The 21,562-nt window shown below is 35.6% G+C and overlaps 1 protein-coding gene across 1 annotated transcript in view; it reads right to left on the bottom strand.

Annotated features, from left to right (window-relative positions):
• CNBD1 (cyclic nucleotide binding domain containing 1) overlaps window positions 1–21,562 on the bottom strand; it is a gene marked incomplete at both ends in the record, with an annotated part of 493,958 nt that overhangs the window by 452,767 nt on the left and 19,629 nt on the right. The window contains 2 exon segments of the mRNA XM_082674668.1: window positions 6,141–6,248; window positions 20,921–20,993. Coding sequence (XP_082530794.1) covers window positions 6,141–6,248; window positions 20,921–20,993 — 181 coding nt within the window.

The following is a 21,562-nucleotide window of genomic DNA, read 5'->3' on the forward strand; positions in this document are numbered from 1 at the left end:
TGCATTTTTACCAGCAATAAATGAGAGCTCTTGTTGCTCCACATTCTTGCCAGTATTTGGCATTGTCAGTGTTCTGGATTTTGGCCCTTCTAATAATTGTGTATCTCGTTGTTTCTATTTGCATCCCGATTGATACATGATGTAGACATCTATTTACACGAGGTTATTTTTGCTAGCATTACTCCATGAAATTTCATTTTTACAATGTCCTAATTAGATTTCCAAGTGCTTTTCTATTAAAGTTATGACAGATTCCATGTTAGTTGTGCCATAACCCTGCCATCCTGAGATGTAATCATTTAGAATAACATAGTTTATAGAGACAGTAACCCCCGCAGCTTCTCGTTGTTAAAGAACATTTTCCTCTGGCTCCTCTTTTTATGGATACAGTTTTGGTATTTTAATACTTAAGTAGATTAGTGGGATTTAATTTTATTTAAACCCTACCATGTACAAAGAAGACAACTTGCTTATTTTTTATAAAGAACCCAAGACTTTCCCATAAGCTCGCAGATTCTCTTCCCCCAGTGCCATCATATGGTGTCTGTCCCATTGATTTGAAACAGTTTGATTAAAATAACTTTGTTTTCTGTCAAGTGAATAAAGGCTCAGTCATGCCCATTTTCTTTCCAGTCCATTTCCTTTCTGAACTGGGTATCGGTGTATGTTGGGAGAGGTTGAGGTTGCTAATATGACCACTGTTGGAGAGAGAAGCTCCTCTTCCCTGTGAGCTGTCAGCTGATCATCATCATGTTCCTGTTGCAGAGTGGCTGCAGATCTATGCAGGAACCTAGATTGGTATCTGTTGAGGAAAGACTGTATTTTTTGGCAACATCATTTGCTCTTGCTGACTACCTTTTCCTTGGGCATCCAGATTTCTACCTCAGCAGCCAGCTCTTCCCCTCTCCAGGATCCTACAACCCTTCAGTCCTATTAGCATTTCACTGTCTCCTCACCAGCGTTCACAGGAATTTCTGGACCTCATACATGCTAGACACAGGACGAGTGGAACCAATGGCATTAGCTCCAGGTTATCTCTCAGCATCTTCTCCACCAATGCTGTGCTATTATTCTCATTTCATGTTGAATGAAGCCCAATTTAGGTCTTACTGTAACAATAATTTTCAAGCATCATCTAGGATTATTTGTTTAAATAAATACTTAGGCTTTGGCTCCAAGTCAGCGATTCCAATTTAAAAAGTCTGGGTTGGAATGAGACCATGCACCAGTATTTTGTAAAAACTCTCTGGGTGACTCTAATGTGCAGTACAAGTTGTTTATCACTGCCCCAGAGGATGCAGTTTCTTCAGTAGCTATCTGGATGTTTCTTCAACCCTCATATCCCCATGGAGAGTTTCATATCAAGGATGGGAGTAGATGAAGATCAACAGTTCTCGAGCTTATCTAACTTCCTCTGTTTCTATATCACTACTTTCCCCCAAGTGCCTACATTTTATATCTTCCTGCTTCTCAAAGTATTATTTACCCTTCCCTTCTCTCTGAAACCATGATGGTGCATAGAGTTCAGGAAGGGAAATGGTCATATTATTAGGACAATATATCAAAAGAGAATACAAAATATTATCTTCCTTACCTATGTCTCCCTAAAGTATCTGTAACATTAAATAGGAATTTTTATAAAATTCAAGTAAGGTATTAATAAGAATGCAGGCTTCCTTGAAAATATTTGAATTTCTATCCCCCTAAAAACCCACACCTTTAATAAATGTATCTTTTACATAGGTTTCCACAATTCTGTGGATTCATATTATTTGTTTCTTCAGTTACTGTCATTTCCTTAAACTTCTTTTCCTCTGGAAATAAACTGATGTAAAAATGTATTGATTAAAAGTCTACTTATTTTCTTGTTGTTTAAAAACACTTTTGAAGCAAGCAATGCAATGATTTTTTATTAATTTTTAATGGTGGTGATTGTTGCTTAGCCTGTTTAAATAAAAAGGCAGAACTTCTTGAGAGATGGCATAAATCTATATAAAATAACATTGTCATCTATAGTCCATGATACCAGTGAAACAGTACAATTAAAAAGCTCTTTAAGTTCATAACTCTCAAGTAGGATAATGTTATCCTCTTTTTCTGAGTAAAAACTGAATGCATTCAATGTTCAGAGACAATTCCAAAGTCATGTTGCTGATACTGGATGAAATAAAAACTCAAATCCAAGTCTTCTGGTTCAAAATTCAGTGTTCTTTTTAAAACAATGTATCTATTTGATTTCCTGTATCTGTGAATATACCAAAAGTTCACTTTCTGTCTAGATGATCCACCAAAAAAATAAATTTTAGGTAATGATCACAGTTCCAAGCAGTCCTTGGTCTCATTCTTGTCATTTACTCACAATTTTTGCTCATGTAGAAATGTTTCCCTATGTCTCAGCCAGGTCTTCCATTTATTTTCATTAGTGTAGCATTGCTCCTAGTGTTTTTTTTTTTTTAACAACTTTATTGGAGTATAATTGCTTTACAATGGTGTGTTAGTTTCTGCTTTATAACAAAGTGAATCAGTTATACATATACATATGTTCCCATATCTCTTCCCTCTTGAGTCTCCCTCCCTCCCACCCTCCCTATCACACCCCTCTAGGTGGTCACAAACCACGGAGCTGATCTCCCTGTGCTATGCAGCTGCTTCCCACTAGCTATCTATTTTACGTTTGGTAGTGTATATATGTCCATGCCTCTCTCTCATTTTGTCACAGCTTACCCTTCCCCCTCCCCATATCCTCAAGTCTATTCTCTAGTAGGTCTATGTCTTTATTCCTGTCTTACCCCTAGGTTCTTCATGACCTTTTTTTTTTTTCTTAGATTCCATCCACCTCACTACAAATAACTCAATTTCATTTCCTTTTATGGCTAAGTAATATTTCATTTTATATATGTGTCACATCTTCTTTATCCATTCATCTGTTGATGGATGGACACTTAGGTTGCTTCCATGTCCTGGCTATTGTAAATAGAGCTGCAATTAACATTTTGGTACATGACTCTTTTTGAATTATGGTTTTCTCAAGGTATTAATGGTGTATGAAGCATTTCTTCTATTCTCCTTGCACACGACTGTCTTACTTCAATATTTAGCAAATGCGCTGGTATCAGGCATTCTCGCCAGCTGCCCACAGCCAAGCAGGTGCCGTACTTCAGTCTCACTATTGTATCTGTCATATGACATTTGAATTAAATGAATTATAGAGTGTTGAATATGACAATGATAAGAGGTAAAAGTTGTTGAAGAATAATTTTAATAGAGCAGACATTTAGTGTCTACCAAGATTCATGTTTCCTCATCGATTTTATTCTGCCAAACGCTTCTCTGAATTACTGCAGCTCTAGTTCCACCACCTGGGCATGTATGGGTTTATCACATTACATGAGGGACCAGTGTAAGCCAAGATTAGAGGAGATCTACAATTTCTTGATATATTTTATGTAATTTTATTTTCATTCAGTTTAAGATATTTTTATTGCTATTTTAGAGCAGAGGTTTTTTTTCTGGCTGAAAAAATATAAATGTTTTGTATTTCTTAATAGTCACATGACTGTACACATTACGTTTTTACCTGCATGATTTTGCTTTTACTATGAGACATGGATACTGAATTACATGAAAAGCCTTTTCATCATCTGTAGATATCATCATATAGTTCCTCCTTGAGCTACTAATATTATAAAATTTTAATAATAGCTTTTCTAATGAACCAAGTTTGTACTCATGAGATGAAGCCAACTTAACCATAATGTACAAATCTGCTAATAGACTACTGCATTATTTCATTTGCTAATATTTTATTTTGTATGTATGCCTATATACTCATAACTAAAATTGTTATTTCTTGTTTATGTTATTCTTGTTAAATTTTTACATCAGAGTTTTACAGGCATGGCAAATATACAACCTATTTTTCATTTTCTATACTCCAAGGACATTAAGTTGCAGAGAAAATACCTTTTCTTGATATAAAACTTATAGTGATATCACTTGGACTATGGGTTTTTAATTTTTGCTTTTGTTCTTTTAGCTTCAAAAATATTTTTGAAGAGTACTTTTTACAACTTCTATTTATACATAGTTATTCTTTATTTCTATCTTCTTGAATAAATACAGTAGTACATATTTTTTAGAAAATGAACTAACAATATCTAGATTATTTCTAAGTTATATAAAGTATTCTATCATAATTTATAATTTTCTTGGTTTTCTCTGCATCATTTATTATGTTATCTTTTTCACTCCTAATAGTATTTTATCTTATTATGTTTATTATATAGGGCTAGTTGTTTATTAACGTTAGTGAAAAAACTCAGGGAGCTACATATATTTATTAGTACCAGTTACCATACCACATAATTAAAATGCCTCCAAAATGATCGTACGAATTGAACCTTCCCTACCAATCTCTATTTCCTTGGCTTCTCCTTTTTTTTTTTTTTTAACATCTTTATTGGAGGAAAATTGCTTTACAATGGTGTGTTCGTTTCTGCTTTATAACAAAGTGAATCAGTTATACATATACATATGTCCCCATATCTCTTCCCTCTTGTGTCTCCCTCCCTCCCACCCTCCCTATCACACCCCTCTAGGTGTTCACAAAGCACCGAGCTGATCTCCTTGTGCTATGCAGCTGCTTCCCACTAGCTATCTACTTTATTTGGTAGTGTATATATGTCCATGCCACTCTCACTTTGTCCCAGCTTACCCTTCCCCCTCCCCATATCCTCAAGTCCATTCTCTAGTAGGTCTGCATCTTTATTCCTGTCTTGCCCCTAGGTTCTTCATGACCATTTTTTTTTTTTAGATTCCATATATATGTGTTAGCATACGGTATTTGTTTTTCTCTTTCTGACTTACTTCACTCTGTATAACAGACTCTAGGTCCCTCCACCTCACTACAAATAACTCAATTTTGTTTCTTTTTATGGCTGAGTAATATTCCATTGTATATATATGTCACATATTCTTTATCCATTCATCTGCTGATGGACACTTAGGTTGCTTCTATGTCCTGGTTATTGTAAATAGAGCTGCAATGAACAATTTGGTACATGACTCTTTTTGAATTATGGTTTTCTCAGGGTATATACCCAGTAGTGGGATTGCTGAGTCATACAGTAGTTCTATTTTTAGTTTTTTAAGGAACCTCCATATTGTTCCCCATAGTGGCTGTATCAATTTACATTCCCACCAACAGTGCAAGAGGACTCCCTTTTCCCCACACCCTCTCCAGCATTTATTGTTTGTGGATTTTTTGATGATGGCCATTCTGACTGGTGTGAGATGATATCTAATTGTAGTTTTGATTGCATTTCTCTAACGATTAATGATGTTGAGCATTCTTTCATGTGTTTGTTGGCAGTCTGTATAATTTCTTTGGAGAAATGTCTGTTTAGGTCTTCTGCCCATTTTGGATTGTTTGTTTTTTTGATATTGAGCTGCATGAGCTGCTTGTAAATCTTTGAGATTAATCCTTTGTCAGTTGCTTCATTTGCAATATTTTATCCCATTCTGAGGGTTGTCTTTTGGTCTTGTTTATGGTTTCCTTTGCTGTGCAAAACCTTTTAAGTTTCATTAGGTCCCATTTGTTTATTTTTGTTTTTATTTCCATTTCTCTAGGAGATGTGTCAAAAAGGATCTTGCTATGATTTATGTCATAGAGTGTTCTGCCTATGTTTTCCTCTAAGAGTTTTATAGCGTTTGGCCTTACATTTAGGTTTTTAATCCATTTTGAGTTTATTTTTGTGTATGGTGTTAGGGAGTGTTCTAACTTCATTCTTTCACATGTAGCTGTCCAGTTTTCCCAGCATCACTTATTGAAGAGGCTGTCTTTTCTCCACTGTGTATTCTTGCCACCATTATCAAAGATAAGGTGACCATATGTGTGTGGGTTTATCTCTTGGCTTTCTATCCCATTCCATTGATCTATATTTCTGTTTTTGTGCCAGTACCATACTGTCTTGATTACTGTAGCTTTGTAGTTCCTTTGCTGATCCTTAACATGCAATACTGGGAACTGACCAAACACTTTCAGTGTTTGAGTTCTACTAGCTCTTCATGCATGCACGTGTGTGAGCGCACACACACATGCACACACATACAACCTTGCTTTTAAAAGAAAACATCATTACCTTTTTCCTTCCTCTTTGAAAAGTTTAGGCAGTCTGGTTTTATTCTGCAAGAATATTTTAGGATATTGCTTCATAAATATATTGTGTGCTGATAGGATATTGGTCTGGCTTGAAAGACAGAGACAAGAGAGAGAGACAGAGAGAGAGAAATTGCATTATAAGCATCATAAGAAAATAGCTTCTGAGGCAAAGATTTTTAACTCAATATATACAACTTAATTCTATACTATTTAGTCTAAAAAGAAAATGACAAAAATATGAAACATAAACATTTTATGCTTTAAAAATATCCACTATAAAAATTGTCTATAGTGTGTTTCAGTGAGAAATATTTTAAGAATATCAAATTCAGGACAATGTCAAAAATTTAATTTTTAAGTTGAGTCTTCTTAAAGTTTTTTTCTGTCATTTATTAAAGCTCTTGTATAAAATATACCACATAATTAAAATTCCCCCAAAATGATTCACATAGAGCTTACATATACATTATTGAAAAGTATATTTATCTGACTCTTTGCAATGACTTATGAGTCTCTTGCACTATTTTAGGACCAGAACAAAAATGTCTTAGACCAAAAGTTCAGCATTTCCCAAATCCAGATCAATGGAATTATCTGGGATGTTTTTTTAAGTACAGATTTCTGATCCTTTTCCTGATGAAGCAAGAGCTCCAAATGTTGAGTCTGGGTGGGCTTCTCTATTTTAACTATCAGCCTCCAAGTGATCTTTATTTGCAGTTAGGCTTCAATACACTTAAAATATTTTAAAATGTAAATAACAAGATCCACTGGAATATAGCAAATTGACATTCAGTGTTAAGTAATGACATTTGTTTCTGGAAAATCTACCCTGTTCAATTTTCAATTGACAACCACCATGAAAAGCTGGTCAGCTTCTTAAAATGTTGAACATTCATCTTGACAGCTTATATGAATAATTATCAAAAATAATCATGCTTAAATCTTAGTCAGTATTTGCCTCATGGCAATGAATATAAAAATCCTCGAGAAGGCTTTTTTAATTTCATTGTCAATGTAAATAATAACACCTTAAAATATTTATAACAGCTTTTTTCTCTTGGCCAGAGTTCATAAAACACCATGTTAATTCTTTACACAAAACAAATACTATATACTTTAAGAAACCTATTTAATTTAATTTAACTTAATTGATTCAAATAATGCAATGTGAAATGTGATTTAATATGACATTAGAAATGTTCATTCCTACTATCTCACACTATAGAGTAGACCAAGGATCTACTATTTTTTTTTAAATTCCAACCACTGAAATAAGTGGAAGATTTCTCAAGATCTTTCTTCTTTCATTTTTTTTCTATTTGGAACTCAGATTTTACAATCATCTGTTTTACAGGTCTACCTGTTATAAATCTAGTACTTCTTATATGACAAACGTTGTGCTAAGGTCTTTACATTATTTTTGTCTCATTGTATAGTTATATAACCTGAAGAGGCTGATATTCTTTAATTCCCATTTTACACATAAATAAACTACAAACAATAATTTGCTTAATTCATGTTACTAGGAAATGGAGAACAAAGAGTACATATGAAAACTGAATTGACTTCTAAACTCATCCTCTTAACTTTTTGGATATACCACCCCTGTAAATAATAAAACATGTTAGTTCTTACTATGTGCCAGGCATTATTCTAGGCAGTTTACATGTATCAGATCATTTAATCCTTACACAACTATATTAGCTGATACTACTATTCTCTCCATTTTGTAGGTAACAAAACTGAGGCTTAAAGAAGTACAAAAGTGTGATTTAAAAAAATTTTCTACGTGGAGCCCATTCTACAAGACTTGGAACCTTAATCCAATCTGTAATCTAGATAAATCATCTTTAGAGTGGCTAAGAAGCCTACACCAAAATGCTAAAACCTTCACTCTTGTCCTTTTCTATGTGTATGACTGAGATGTCTGCTTTATCTAACCCTTGAGAATTTTCAAGATGTGGTGGCTAGTATACATGTACCTGGTGTTTATAATTTATGTCTCCAAATTAATGTGCCCAAGAAGTGAAAGAGGTGGAAGGTTGAAATGGAAAAGTCAAATGCTAGAGCTAATTTTCAGAATGAGGCCCTAACTGCCCTATAATGCTCTGATGGATGTTCTATATCACAAAATGTAATTTGGCAGTCTACTCCTATTTCTGAGTCTCTTGTCAAAACAGAAACATATAATCCTATGTGTTTAGTAGGAATACATTTGGTTTAAAACCATGTGAAATTTGTAAATGAATGCCCCTAAATGTGGATAAGAGAAGTAGATTCAAAGAAACATGAAATAAATGTAATAAGAAAGCTAAGGACAAAGAAAGATTCAGAATTATAGGAGGGTTGGAGAGTAGACCATGGATCCAAATAACTATTTGACAATTTGAATATGGTCCAGAAAATACTTTCATAGTTTCCCATGCTATGAGTAAACACTGTCTATGAACAAAATTTGCCACTTCACTGAAGTATATATGCAAGGAAATTTACCTACAAGGAAAAATCTCCAACTTCTTCAAGCAGATGAAGAAGTGCATGCAAAACCTATAGCTTGAGGAAATCAATCAAGATTGTGGAGTAAGAAGATGTGGAGCTTACCTCCCCATTCAAACACATCAAAAATACAACTATATGAAGAACAATCCTCACTGAAAACTAGAAACTGGCAGAAGGAATCCTGTACAACCAAGGCTATAAGATACACACCTAATCAGGTAGGAAGGGAAAAAAAGTGATCAGGTCAGGACTGTGCCCCTGGGAGAGGACTCAGAGAAAAAGGGAGATAACACGGGAGACACCACCCTGGGGAGTGAGAGTCACAGACTGGGCACCTCAGTCCAGAGGTCCTACATGGGAGATATGAGCCCTCTTGCTGGTTGGAGGACTGCTGGGACTAAAGGGAGGGCTGTGGGAAGCCTGGACTCCACTCATGAGGAAGAGCACGTTGGCATGCACACCAGCCCTAGTCGAGCAAACACTCGGCCCTGCTCACTCCATGTCACAGTGTGGCAATGGATCTGGAGAGGGCACAAGTAGGGAAAGATCTGACCATAGGAGACAGAGGTAACCTGCTACTGGAGAAGAGCCTAGGTGGGGTGGCAGTGACCATTGTTGGTGCTTACTAAAGCAGTGCATTAGATGCAGCCCAGATCTCTGACAGTGGCTCACAGCTCACCTCCCAGTATATACTAAGAGCCTACATGGGCCCTGCTTGGCCTGTGGTATGGGTCCACAACAGGATGGGGGTGGAGGCTGGGGGAAGTGATTGGCTGTGAGGGACAAAGGGGACTTGCACCCGAGGCTGCATCTAAGTGTAGCAAGGGAAACAATTGCGGGTGCCTGCACAGGCAGCACATCAGAGACAGCTCGAACTTCTGTCTGAGACCAACACAAGCATCTCCTGCTTCAACACTACCTCCTCTGGGGCAAGGGGCCCAATGCTGAGAGAGGAGAAAACACACACTTAAATGGAACAGAGACAGCTGGAGCGTGACCCCCAAGGCTTCTGCTCCAGCAACTTGGGATCAGATGCCACCCCAACTGGGTGATGATGGCAATTGAGCAGACAGGATGTCCCACCTCACAACCCACTGCAGCTCTAGTGCCTCCATCTCCAGCCCCACCCCCTACCAAAGTGATAACGGCTAGCACACGCTAAGGAAAACTGTGAATATCATCCATGTAAATACAGCTCGCCTACCAAAGGCACTGGGTACATGCAGTCTGTATAGGGGTGCTTCCACATAACAACAAACCTTCAAGACAACAATAGGTAACCATTTCACCTAAATATATAGAGACAGAGAAAGTTAAGCAAAATGAAAAGGCAGAGGAACTGGTCTCAACTGAAAGAGCAAGAGAAAACTCTTGAAAAAATAAATAATGAAAAAGAAGTAAACAATTCACCAGCAAAGAATTCAAAGCATTGGTAATAAAAATGGTGGCTGAATTAGGGGGAAAAAAATACATGTACCCAGTGAAAATGTTAACAAGAAACTAGAAAATATAAGAAAGACCCAATCTGAAATAAAGAATTCAATAGCTGAAATTTAAAAATACACTGGAAGGGCTGAATAGCAGACCAAGTTATACAGAAGAACACATAAATGATCTGGAGATAGAATAATGGAAATCACACAATAAGAAAAGCAAAAAGAATTTTTTAATGAAAACAATTTAAGAGATCTCTGTGATAACATTAAGCATATCAATATTTGCTTTCTAGGGGTCCCAGAAGATGAGAAAGCGAGATGGAGATCAAAAATTTAAAAATACTTAGAAAAAAATGACAATGAAAACACAATGACCCAAAACGTATGGGAAATGGCAAAAGCACTTCTAAGAGGGAAGTTTATAGCAAAGTTATCTTACCTCAAGAAACAAGAAAAATCTCAAATAAACAAACTAAACTTACACCAAAAACAACTAGAGAAAGAAGAACAAACAAAACCCAAAGTTAGCAGAAGGAAAGAAATCATAAAGATCAGATCAGAAATAAATGAAATAGAAACTAAGAAAACAATACCAAAGATCAATGAAACTAAAAGCTGGTTCTTTGAGAAGATAAACAAAATTGATAAAGCTTTAGCCAGACTCAAGAACAAAAAGGGAGAGGACTCACAGCAATGAAATTAGAAAAGAAAAAGAAGTTACAACTGACAGCACAGAAAGACAAAGGATCTTAAGAGACTACTACAAGCAACTCTATGCCAATAAAATGGACAACCTGGAAGAAATGGACAAATTCTTAGAAAGGTATAAGCTTCCAAGAAGGAATCAGGAAGAAATAAAAAATATGAATAGACCAATCACAAGTAATGAAATTGAAACTGTGATTAAAAATCTTCCAACAAACAAAAGCCCAGGACCAGATGGCTTCACAGGCAAATTCTATCAAACATTTAGAGAAGTGCTAACACCTATCTTTCTCAAACTCTTCCAAAATATAGCAGAGGGAGAAACACTCCCAAACTCATTCTAGGAGGCCACCATCACTCTGATATCAAAACCAGACAAACATATCACAAAAAAAGAAAATTACAGTCCAATATCACTGATGAACATAGGTGCAAAAACCCTCAACAAAATACAAGCAAACAGAATCCAACAACACATTAAAAGGGTCATACACCATGATCAAGTGGAATTGAGCCCAGGGATGCAAGGATTCTTCAATATATGCAAATCAATGTGATATACCATATTAACAAATTGAAGAATAAAAACATATAATCATCTCAATAGAAGCAGAAAAAGCTTTTGACAAATTTCAACACCCATTTATGATAAAAACTCTCCAGAAAATGAGCATAGAGGGAAACTACTGCAACATAATAGATGCCATATATGACAAACCCACAGCCAACATTGTTCTCCGTGGTGAAAAGTGAAACCATTTCCTCTAAGATCAGGAAAAAGACAAGGATGTCAACTCTCATCACTATTATTCAACATCATTTTGGAAGTGCTACCATGGCAATCAGAGAAGAAAAAGTAATAAAAGGAATCCAAATTTGAAAAGAAGAAGTAAAACTGTCACTGTTTGCAGATGACATGATACTATACATAGAGAATCCTAAAAATGCTACCAGAAAACTACTAGAGCTAATCAATGAATTTAGTAAAGTAGCAGGATACAAAATTAACACACAGAAATCTCTTGCATTCCTCTACCCTAATGATGAAAAATCTGAAAGAGAAATTAAGGAAACAGTCCCATTTACCATTGCAACAAAAGAATAAAATACTTAGGAATAAACCTAACACCATACACAAAAATAAACTCAAAATGCCTTAAAAACCTAAATGTAAGGCCAAACACTGTAAAACTCTTTGAGGAAAACTTAGGAAGAACACTCTTTGACATAAATCACAGCAAGATCTTTTTTGACCCATTTCCTAGAGTAATGAAAATAAAAACAAAAATAAACAAATGGGACCTAATGAAACTTAAAACCTTTTGCACAGCAAAGGAAAACATAAACAAGATGAAAATACCACCATCAGAATGGCAGAAAATATTTGCAAATGAAGCAACTGACAAAGGATTAATCTCCAAAATATGCAAACAGCTAATGCAGCTCAATATCAAAAACCAAACAACCCAATCAAAAAATGGGTGGAAGACCTAAATAGACATTTCTCCAAAAAGACATCCAGATGGCCGAACAAACACATGAAAAGATGCTCAACATAACTAATTATTAGAGAAATGCAAATCAAAACTACAATGAGGTATCACCACACACCGGTCAGAATGACCATCATCAAAAAATCTACAAACAGTAAATGCTGGAGAGGGTGTGGAGAAAAAGGAACCCTCCTACACTGTTGGTGGGAATGTAAATTAATACAGCCATTATGGAGAACAGTATGGAGGTTCCTTAAAAAACTAAAAATAGAACTACCATATGACCCAGCAATGCCACTACTGGGCATATACCCTGAGAAAACCATCATTCAAAAAGATACATGCATCCCAGAGTTCATTGCAGCACTACTTACAATAGCCAGGACATGGAGGCAACCTAAATGACCATCAACAGAGGAATGGATAAAGAAGATGTGGTATATATGTACAATGGAATATTACTTAGCCATAAGAAGGAACAAAACTGTGTCATTTGCAGAGATATGAATGGAGCTGGAGACTGTCACACAGAGTGAAGTAAGTCAGAAAGAGAAAAACAAATATTGTATATCGCTCTTATGTGGAATCTAGAAAAATGGTACAGATGAACCTATTTGCAAAGCAGAAATAGAGACACAGACCTAGAGAACAAATGTATGGATACCAAGGCGGGGAAGGGGGTGAAATGAACTGGGAGATTGGGCTTGATATATAATCACTATTACGTATGAAATAGATAACTAACAAGAACCTACTGCATAGCACAGGAAACTCTACTCAATGTTCTGTGGTGATCTAAATGGGAAGGAAAATCAAAAAAAGAGGGGATATATGTATACATATAGCTGATTCACTTGCTGTACAGCAGAAACTAACATATTTTAAAGCAACTATACTTCCATAAAAATTAATAATAAAAAAACTCAGTGAATGAGAGATTAGAGACAGGTGTATAAAAAAGTAATAAACTTGAAAATATGTCTTTAGATATTCCCAAATGCTTCATAGAGAAATAAGAAGGTGCAAAACAGAAAAAAGAATTATAAAATATTTATTATTTTATTAATTAAAAACATTTATGGAGCCCCGAGGGTATTCTAGTCTCTAGTAATAGAAAGACTAATAAGATGGGATTTCTGTTTGGGTTGACAGACTACTAGTTGACCCCACACAAATTCACTCTCCACTTCTTCCCAAACACATGGTTGCCCAGCTAAAGACTGCATTTCCCAGCCTCCTTTAAACTGAAATTAGCCTAAGAGAAAGTTCTTGCCAGTAGAATGTAAGAAGTAATTCTAGAAATTCTGCCTCCTTTGTCAAATAGGAAATTGCTTTCCTTGACTTCATATTTTTCCTTTCCATGAAGTGGAAACTAGATGTGGCAGTGGCCTCTTCACCTGTATTGAAAAGAAAATGACAAGCTGATATCAAAACACCAAGATGAGGCCAACACACGTCCCTGAATGATTTCATGCAGTAGAACTTCTACATACAACCAGAGCGCCACTTTCAAACTAAGGATGAAAAACTTTTTACTTAAACCACAGCATTTTTTAGTTTTATTGTTACATCATACTGGCAGTTACCCTAATCTAATGAAAACAGCCTTCAAGGAGCTGCCTATGTTAAAATAGAGGGGAAGAGTCTTTAAACAAATGCATAAGAAATTATCAGGAGTGCTCTGATAGAAAACAATACAGAGTCAAGTGGAAATGGAGAAGACAACTCTTCTTGGAGAAGGAGATTTCAGGTTGAACATGAAGATTAGTTTACCTATTTATTGGTAGGTGGGGATGAATAGGAGGATGGTATTTCAGACAGAAAAATCAGTATGAGCCAAAGTACAAAGCCCTCAATAACATGGTGCAGGTATAGTCAAGAAACCACCAGTCATGTCATGGCTGGGAGGAAAGGAAGAGTCACTGGGAGACAAGGCTGGAGATGTAAAAATTATCCCATTATAAAAGTTCTTGTAAGTAATGTGATTATAACTGACGTATCCAATGTGTGTCTAATATGGAGGGAAGATTCTACAATTTAACAGTTTCTGGCTTGCACAGCTGGGTAGATAATTTTGCCATCCACTAAGATAAAAGTGTGGATGAAAATATAGCTTCAGCTTTATACAGTAATAAGCCTAAAAGTTTTTTATGTCAAATCAAATTTATATCTTTCCTTTTGCAAATGAGAAAACTGAGCCCTGAGAGTTTAACTGATATTCCAATAACCTCAATCACATTTAGTGACAGAGCAAGAGCTAGAAGGTGAATTCTTTCAGACTCTCAGCTTAAAGTCTTTTGGAACAGATGTATAGGGAATAAAAAGCTATGAAGTTTGCTGCGAGACAATCTGAACCTTGAAAAATAAATAAAATTAAACTTGGTATAGGGGAGATTAATAAGTTTATAAGAATAAAGGAATTGGTAAAGAAGGGTGGGGGTTTAGGGGATATTTACTCAGGAGTAAAATTCACGTCAGCAAATAGTAATAAGAATATATTGATTGTCTCAGATTCTAGAGGACTTCAAATGACAGATAAAGGAGATTTATTCAAAAAATATTTAATGTGCACCAATAATGTGTCAGATACCATTATAATCACTGGGAATACATCAGCAAATAAAAAATGTTTTGTCCTCATGAAGTTTTCAATGTAGAGAGAGGAACAATAAAAATAAATTTGTAGCTATATGTCAGACATACTATTAAGAAATGAAAGCAAAAATCAGGGGATAATAAGTACTAAGAGTATCTGTTTCATATAGGCTGGTCACAGAATGCAGAGACCTGACGGATGTAAGGGATAAAGGAGAGTAGACATCTGAAGAAAGAGCATTCCAGATAGAAACTACAAGTGTGAAGGCCTTGAGGCTGGACCATACTTGGTGTGATAGGAGCAGAGCATGGAGACAACTATGGCTAGAGCAAAATAAGCAAGACAGTCTTGTCTAGAAGAAGTGGTCAGAGATGCAGTAGGATGTGATCATGTATGACCTTACAGGCCACAGTGAAGTTCTTAACTCTTACCTTGAGTGATAGGGAAACCATTAGAATATTATGAGCAAATAATGTTCTGGTGTATATTTTAACAAGATTCATCTGGCTACTGTGCCAACTACAGACTGTAAAAGGACAAGGGATGGAGCAAGAAAACCAATCAATAGGCTACTGCAGTAATCCAGGCAAGAGCACTGGTGCTCTGGATCAGGATGGTATTAGCGGAGGTGGTAAGAAATGGTTAGATTCTGGATATATTTTGAAGGTAGAGCTATCAGGATATCTTTCAGGTTAGATACGAGGTATAAAAGAGAAAGATAGCAGGCTCTGATGACTCCAAGATTTGGGGCTTGACCTTGAATTTGCACAGTTACCATTTATTAAAATGTGGATACAGAAGGTTAATAGGTGAAAAGAAAAAAATCAAAATTTATGTTGTAGATTTGTAAAGTTTGAGGTGTCTGTTTGCTATCTAAGTGGATTTGACTTTATCTTTTATGTGGTGAATAGTCATTGGATAGTCTTGAGCAATGAAATGATAGTAAAATATATTAACCTAAATGTATCAAAGAAATACCATTAGAAAACTATCAAAGCAAATGTAGGTTCCCACAATCCTCTACTCAGATTTGATTAATTTGTTACAGTGGCTTAGGGAATTCAGGAAAACTGTTTATTTAGTTATGTTTACCAGTTTATTACAAAAGGATATGATAAAGGATACAGATGGACATCCTGAAAAAAGAGATTCACAGGGTAAATTATGTGGGAATGGGTGCAGAGCTTCCATACCTTTTCCAGGCATCACTATCCCAGCACCTCCATGTGTTCACCAACTCAGAAGTTCCTTGAACCCAGTCCTTCTGGGTTTTGATAGAGGCTTCATTACATAAACATGATTGATTAAATTATTCACCCAGAGGTCAGGAGGTGGGACTGAAAGTTCCAACCCTCTAATCACATTGTTGGTTTTCCTGGCAATTTGGATCCTTAGATGGGGTCCAAAATTCACCTCAGTAACATAACAAAAGATATCTTTATCACTCTCATCAGTTAGGAAATTCCAAAAGTTTTAGGAGCACTATGCCAGGAATGGGGACAAAGACCAAACATATACTTCTTATTGTAAATCACAATGCCACAGAGGGCTATTTGCATTTTGGATGGAGCAATATGCAGGATTTTACTGCACATTGCTGTTTACAATGCCCAACCCCTACCCACTTAATGTCAGTGCTACCTCCTAGTCATTGTGGAATCTATAAGTGGGTACACATTTCCAAATGTCCTCTAGGGGCAGTACTGCCTCACTTAGAGGATCTTGCTCTAGACAACTGAATACAAGACTATGAACTTTAGGCAAAATAACATTAACAGGCACACCTTGAATCACAAGCCTCCAACTTGTTCACAATCTATTAAATAAAAGTAAGATTCCATCAGTGTCTGCCCACATTTTCTGCCACCACAAAAGATAACAAGTCTGTTCTGATTGACAGTGCCAACTGGTAGCTACCAATGAAAACTATTCAAAATAAAAATTGACTTCATTCCAGACAGAGCAATGTTTGTGGGACAGCTCAGTTAATTTTTTTTTATGTGTACATAAAACATCTTTTTAAAGCTCTTCTTATCTCCCCTTTCTCTTCCAAACCTTATTTTCCTTAAAAATAAAAATCACCTTTTTCTTCATATATTCATGTTTATGTCAAACAATGTCCATGTCTGACAAGCCAAGTCCAGGAGCCTCCTTAAAATCATCATAACTGCTCTACTAATTTGATGTACTTTACCTTAATTGGAAGCAATGAGAGAAAAATAATTACTCAATGTTTTCATGTTTTAATTAATTACTATAATTTAAGCAATATCATTTTTCTCTTTCTGTCATAAAAGTATATAATTTAAAGATACATTTTGGGGAAAATGGGCACATTTAATCATCTATAAATTAAGGAGTTTCCATCAGATGATTTCTAAGTTGATTTCTTCTTGTACAATCCTCTAACTCTACAATATTGTGTCTATGGGAAAATGCTGAATGCTACATAATCAACTTATTAGTGAACTTTGGGCTAAAACCTATTTATGAGTTATAGACTCTGTAAGTATAAAAATATACAATCAACATAACTACATCTGTATTTGAGTATAAATGGCTACATATTGGTAATATTAATCACTAATAAAGATAGAACTTTTGCTATATCCTAGTCAAAAACCAAATTGTTTGACAAGGACCATTTTTATACAAATGTACAAATGCAAATGCATCATAACTGTGTTTGTCTTTTATACTTCCAAGTTTATAAATGTTTAAAGATTTCTGTATGAAGTTACAAAAGTACTGACCACAAAGGAAAAAGCAGTTATAAAGCTGTAGCCTCATTTTTTTTCTATTTGAAACTTAGGAGAACATAAAATTCCTTTTAAACCATATTGCTCTATTTTTTACTAAGTAAATTGAACTTTAGAACATAAGAGCTGACTGATCAAGTCATAGAGTACTTTGACAAACCAAAGAAATCTTCAAAGGATATTTAAGTTTATTTCCAAAGCATATAGTCCAGGAAGAAATTTGGAATGTCAGACCAACAGAAGCTACTGTGTTGTTTTAAAATATATGTTTTAAAAAGATTAGCTATCTAGACAATACTAAAAAAAAACTATTAATGTGTATTTTTCCTCATAATCAACACAAGTAGAAAATTCGTAATGTTTTTTAAAGCATTAAGAAAATATTTATTTCTACTGAACATCACAACATAATTCAATGCAAAACATTGAACTCTATGCCTAAAGTCTAAGAGTAGAAAGCAATAAGATAAAACAAATCTCCTGGGACTTCCCTGGTGGTCCAGTGGTAAAGAATCCACCTTCCAATGCAGAGGACAATGGTTTGACCCCTGGTGGGGGAACTAAGATCCCACATGCTGCTGGGCAACTAAGCCCACACACCACAACTACTGAGCTGTGAACCTCAATGAGAGAGCCCACGTGCCGCAAACTACAGAGCCAATGCACACTGGAGCCCGCACCACAACTAGAGAGAGAAAATCCGCACTCCACAACTAGAGAGAAGCCCACACGCCACAACGAAGGGCCTGCATGCCACAACTAAGACCCGACGCAGCCAAAAATAAAAAAGAAAATAAAATTTTAAAAAAAGAATACATTAGGAAATCATTTTTAAAAATAAATAAGTAGATAAAATTAAAAAATAAAACAAATCTGCTCTCATGAAACATAGTCTACTAGAGATAAAAAGTCCTATATCCAAGAATTTAGGAATCCAAAGTGACATCATTTTCCCTTTGTTATTCAGTTTTTCTTTTATGTGGTTTAAAAAGAAAACCCAGAATATGCCAATCTACTGCCTTTATTCTGAGGAGAAGAAATATCAGATAGACACCAATTGACTGAGACCACACATATATGGGCAGCAGCCACGACAACATTGGGTCTTGCCTTTTGTACAAAGTGTATACATATATACATGTAAATATATATATATGTAATCCAGTGAGAAGTGCTCACATGCACCCAGATAGGGGACAGAAGCTGTTGTAACAATAGAGTGGAGCCCATGGTAGAGGTACATGGGAAGTGGTAGAGAGTAGCAGCCTCCCCTCCATCTTCCCACCCTGGGCCAAAGGAAGGACCTGGGAGGAAGGACAGTTATCCAAAGAAGATGAATATACATATGTACGTGTGTGTGTGTGTGTGTGTGTGTGTGTGTGTGTGTATGGTATAGTATCAAAACTAAGACTCTTCATATGTTTAATGTATAAAAAATTTCAATCCTTGAGTCATTTAATTCTCAGCCTTTCTGTTTTTATTATGGGGGAAAGTATATTTCATTGGTCAGTTTAAACATATAATACATATAGAATAAATATGGAGGAACATATTTTTCTTAAATCCCTTCTCAATTTGTTGAAATCAATTGAAAGCTTTGTAATCTGAAAGACAATTTCTATGTACACATTTCTGATAAATTGCCTAAAGAAATTTCAGGGAGGAAGAAGGACCTGAACTGCTAAGCCTTCATTAATTTGTTGTAGTTTATTTTCTCATTCTAAGTAAATACTCATTTTCACATCCAATTTTGTATTTGTAATCTTATATTCTTTTTCTAAAAGAATGACCCAAAACCTATGCACAGTTCCCGTAAAATGTGTCCCCTTCCAGGCCCCTGGTGTGTGCCACTGCCTCAAAAGAAAACATCCAAGAAATTCAGGGGAGTGTCTGAGAAAAGGTACAGTAAATGTGAGACTTAATAGAGGGAAGTCAGGCAGGACAACCAGACTGCCTGGACCAGATGATGGTCTGATGAGAAAACACTGCCTGGGGGGGATTCTCAAACCAGGAAGATGAAGGCTGATAAAATTTATGTAGAATGGATTCTTTGGCAGACCCAGATCTAGATGATTTAATCTCTCTTATTATGATTCCCCAAAGGTGGTAGGGAGGTGGGAATCTAGAAATACAATATATTTTTTAAATGCCTGGGCTAGAAAGCAAAAGGAAAATAAGAGGAAAAAAGGTATTCTACTCCAAAAGCCTTAACTAGCTTGTTACGTGTGAAAAAAGGGACCAGCATATAAGTTCAACAGTTAAAAACTTGGGTGAGCTTTTTTGAATAACAATAATAAAAATAGTTATGTAGCTCTTACCATGTGTCAGACACTGTTTACTTTACATATATTAGCTCATTTAATCATCCTAATAACACTTTGAAATGGATATGACTATTATCTCCATTTTACTAATGAGAAAACTGAGGTAAAGAAAAATTAAGTAACCAGTCCAAGACCACACAGTTGGGAAGTGGCTGATCCAGGATTCAAACCAGGCAACCTGACTCCAGAGGGCATGTATTTAATTCTTTACCCTACGCTGAAAGATGTCAAGAGTGAGGAAGGGGCAGAAGCACATAATAAAAAAGTATTATTTAGATAAATAAAAAAAAAGCATACCCTCTCTTTTTCTCTGAAAAAGGAGTGGAAAAGTCAATGAAGATGTAGAAATAATTTGAAGTGGTTAAGAGGATGTGACTTAAGATGAGGCAAGTTCCTCTCCTAGTGAAGAAAAGTGGGAGGGTAGATGGACACTGATGGATGGGAAAGAAACTAACTAGTTTTATAATTTCAAAAAATTCAATTTGGGAAAAGGAGTTGGCAAGAAAATAGATTTTAAAAAATTATATTTTCAAGTGTCACACACCTTAGGAACCCTGAGCTATGAACCGTGATATTTCTTAGTTCTTTGGCTCCATTATATTTCAACTAGGCATCTCCTAGGCACTGCTAAAGTACTTGTTTCACTCAGGATTTGTGTTTTCAACCATTTAAAGCTTTTTTCCCTTATGACTGTTTTTGAGTACTACAAAGAGCCCAGCTAAGGATGAGTTATGTTTGTTTCACACTAAACTGTTTCCTTAAAATATGACATATATATTCTGCCCCTTCAACCTGGAGAAATAACCTCCAGGTTTTCAAATGTTTTTATCTGTGTGGTAAATCAGGTACCTCTGAGAGTCAACAATGGTTTATTACTATACTTTATCCATGAAACAAACCTATTCATATTCATTTGAATGACAGGAAAAGAAAGGTGTGATAACTTACCTGTATTGTATTCCTCTCATGTGGCATAATGTATTCAGCTGAGGATAATCAATGTTCTTAGGCATTTGCAAGCCTGCAAAATTAAAAAAAATCAATTAAAAATGTAAGCAATTTTCGGCAATCTTATTAACCAAGTTTGTAAATACAATTTAATTGCAAACATTCATCATAGTAAAAGAACTCAGTGACTATGGAAGTGATGTATTAACAGTCTTTTTTACACAAGCAGAATTGAATAGGGTGATTAAAATGAGGAAAGAATTTAATGTTTTTCATTGATGTCAAATCTAGTCTGGAATATTATGTTTGTTTATTTGTTTAATTCCAGTAAATTCTGGTGCTAACATGTGTCATATAATGTCACTCCTCTGGAAGTAAGCCTTTCAGAATCCTTATCCTATGCCTTTAGAACGTGAACTGGTTCCAGAACTCCAGACATGACAATTCAAAGAAGAGTTTTCTTGAGGTCTCCCTCTCCCTCTTCATCTCCTTCTCCTTCTCTGTAATACTAGTAATTTTTGTTCATTCCTATGCAGGTCCCCATCTTTGACTAGCTCCTCTTCAGAAATCTACAGAGCACCTTCTAGTGTCTGGATTCAGTTTGCAATTCCTTCTGAAGTTCAAGTGTAAGCAAATCACATA

This window comes from Grampus griseus (genome assembly GCF_964374135.1).
Source record: "Grampus griseus genome assembly, chromosome: 17".
Classification (NCBI taxonomy): Eukaryota; Metazoa; Chordata; class Mammalia; order Artiodactyla; family Delphinidae; genus Grampus; species Grampus griseus.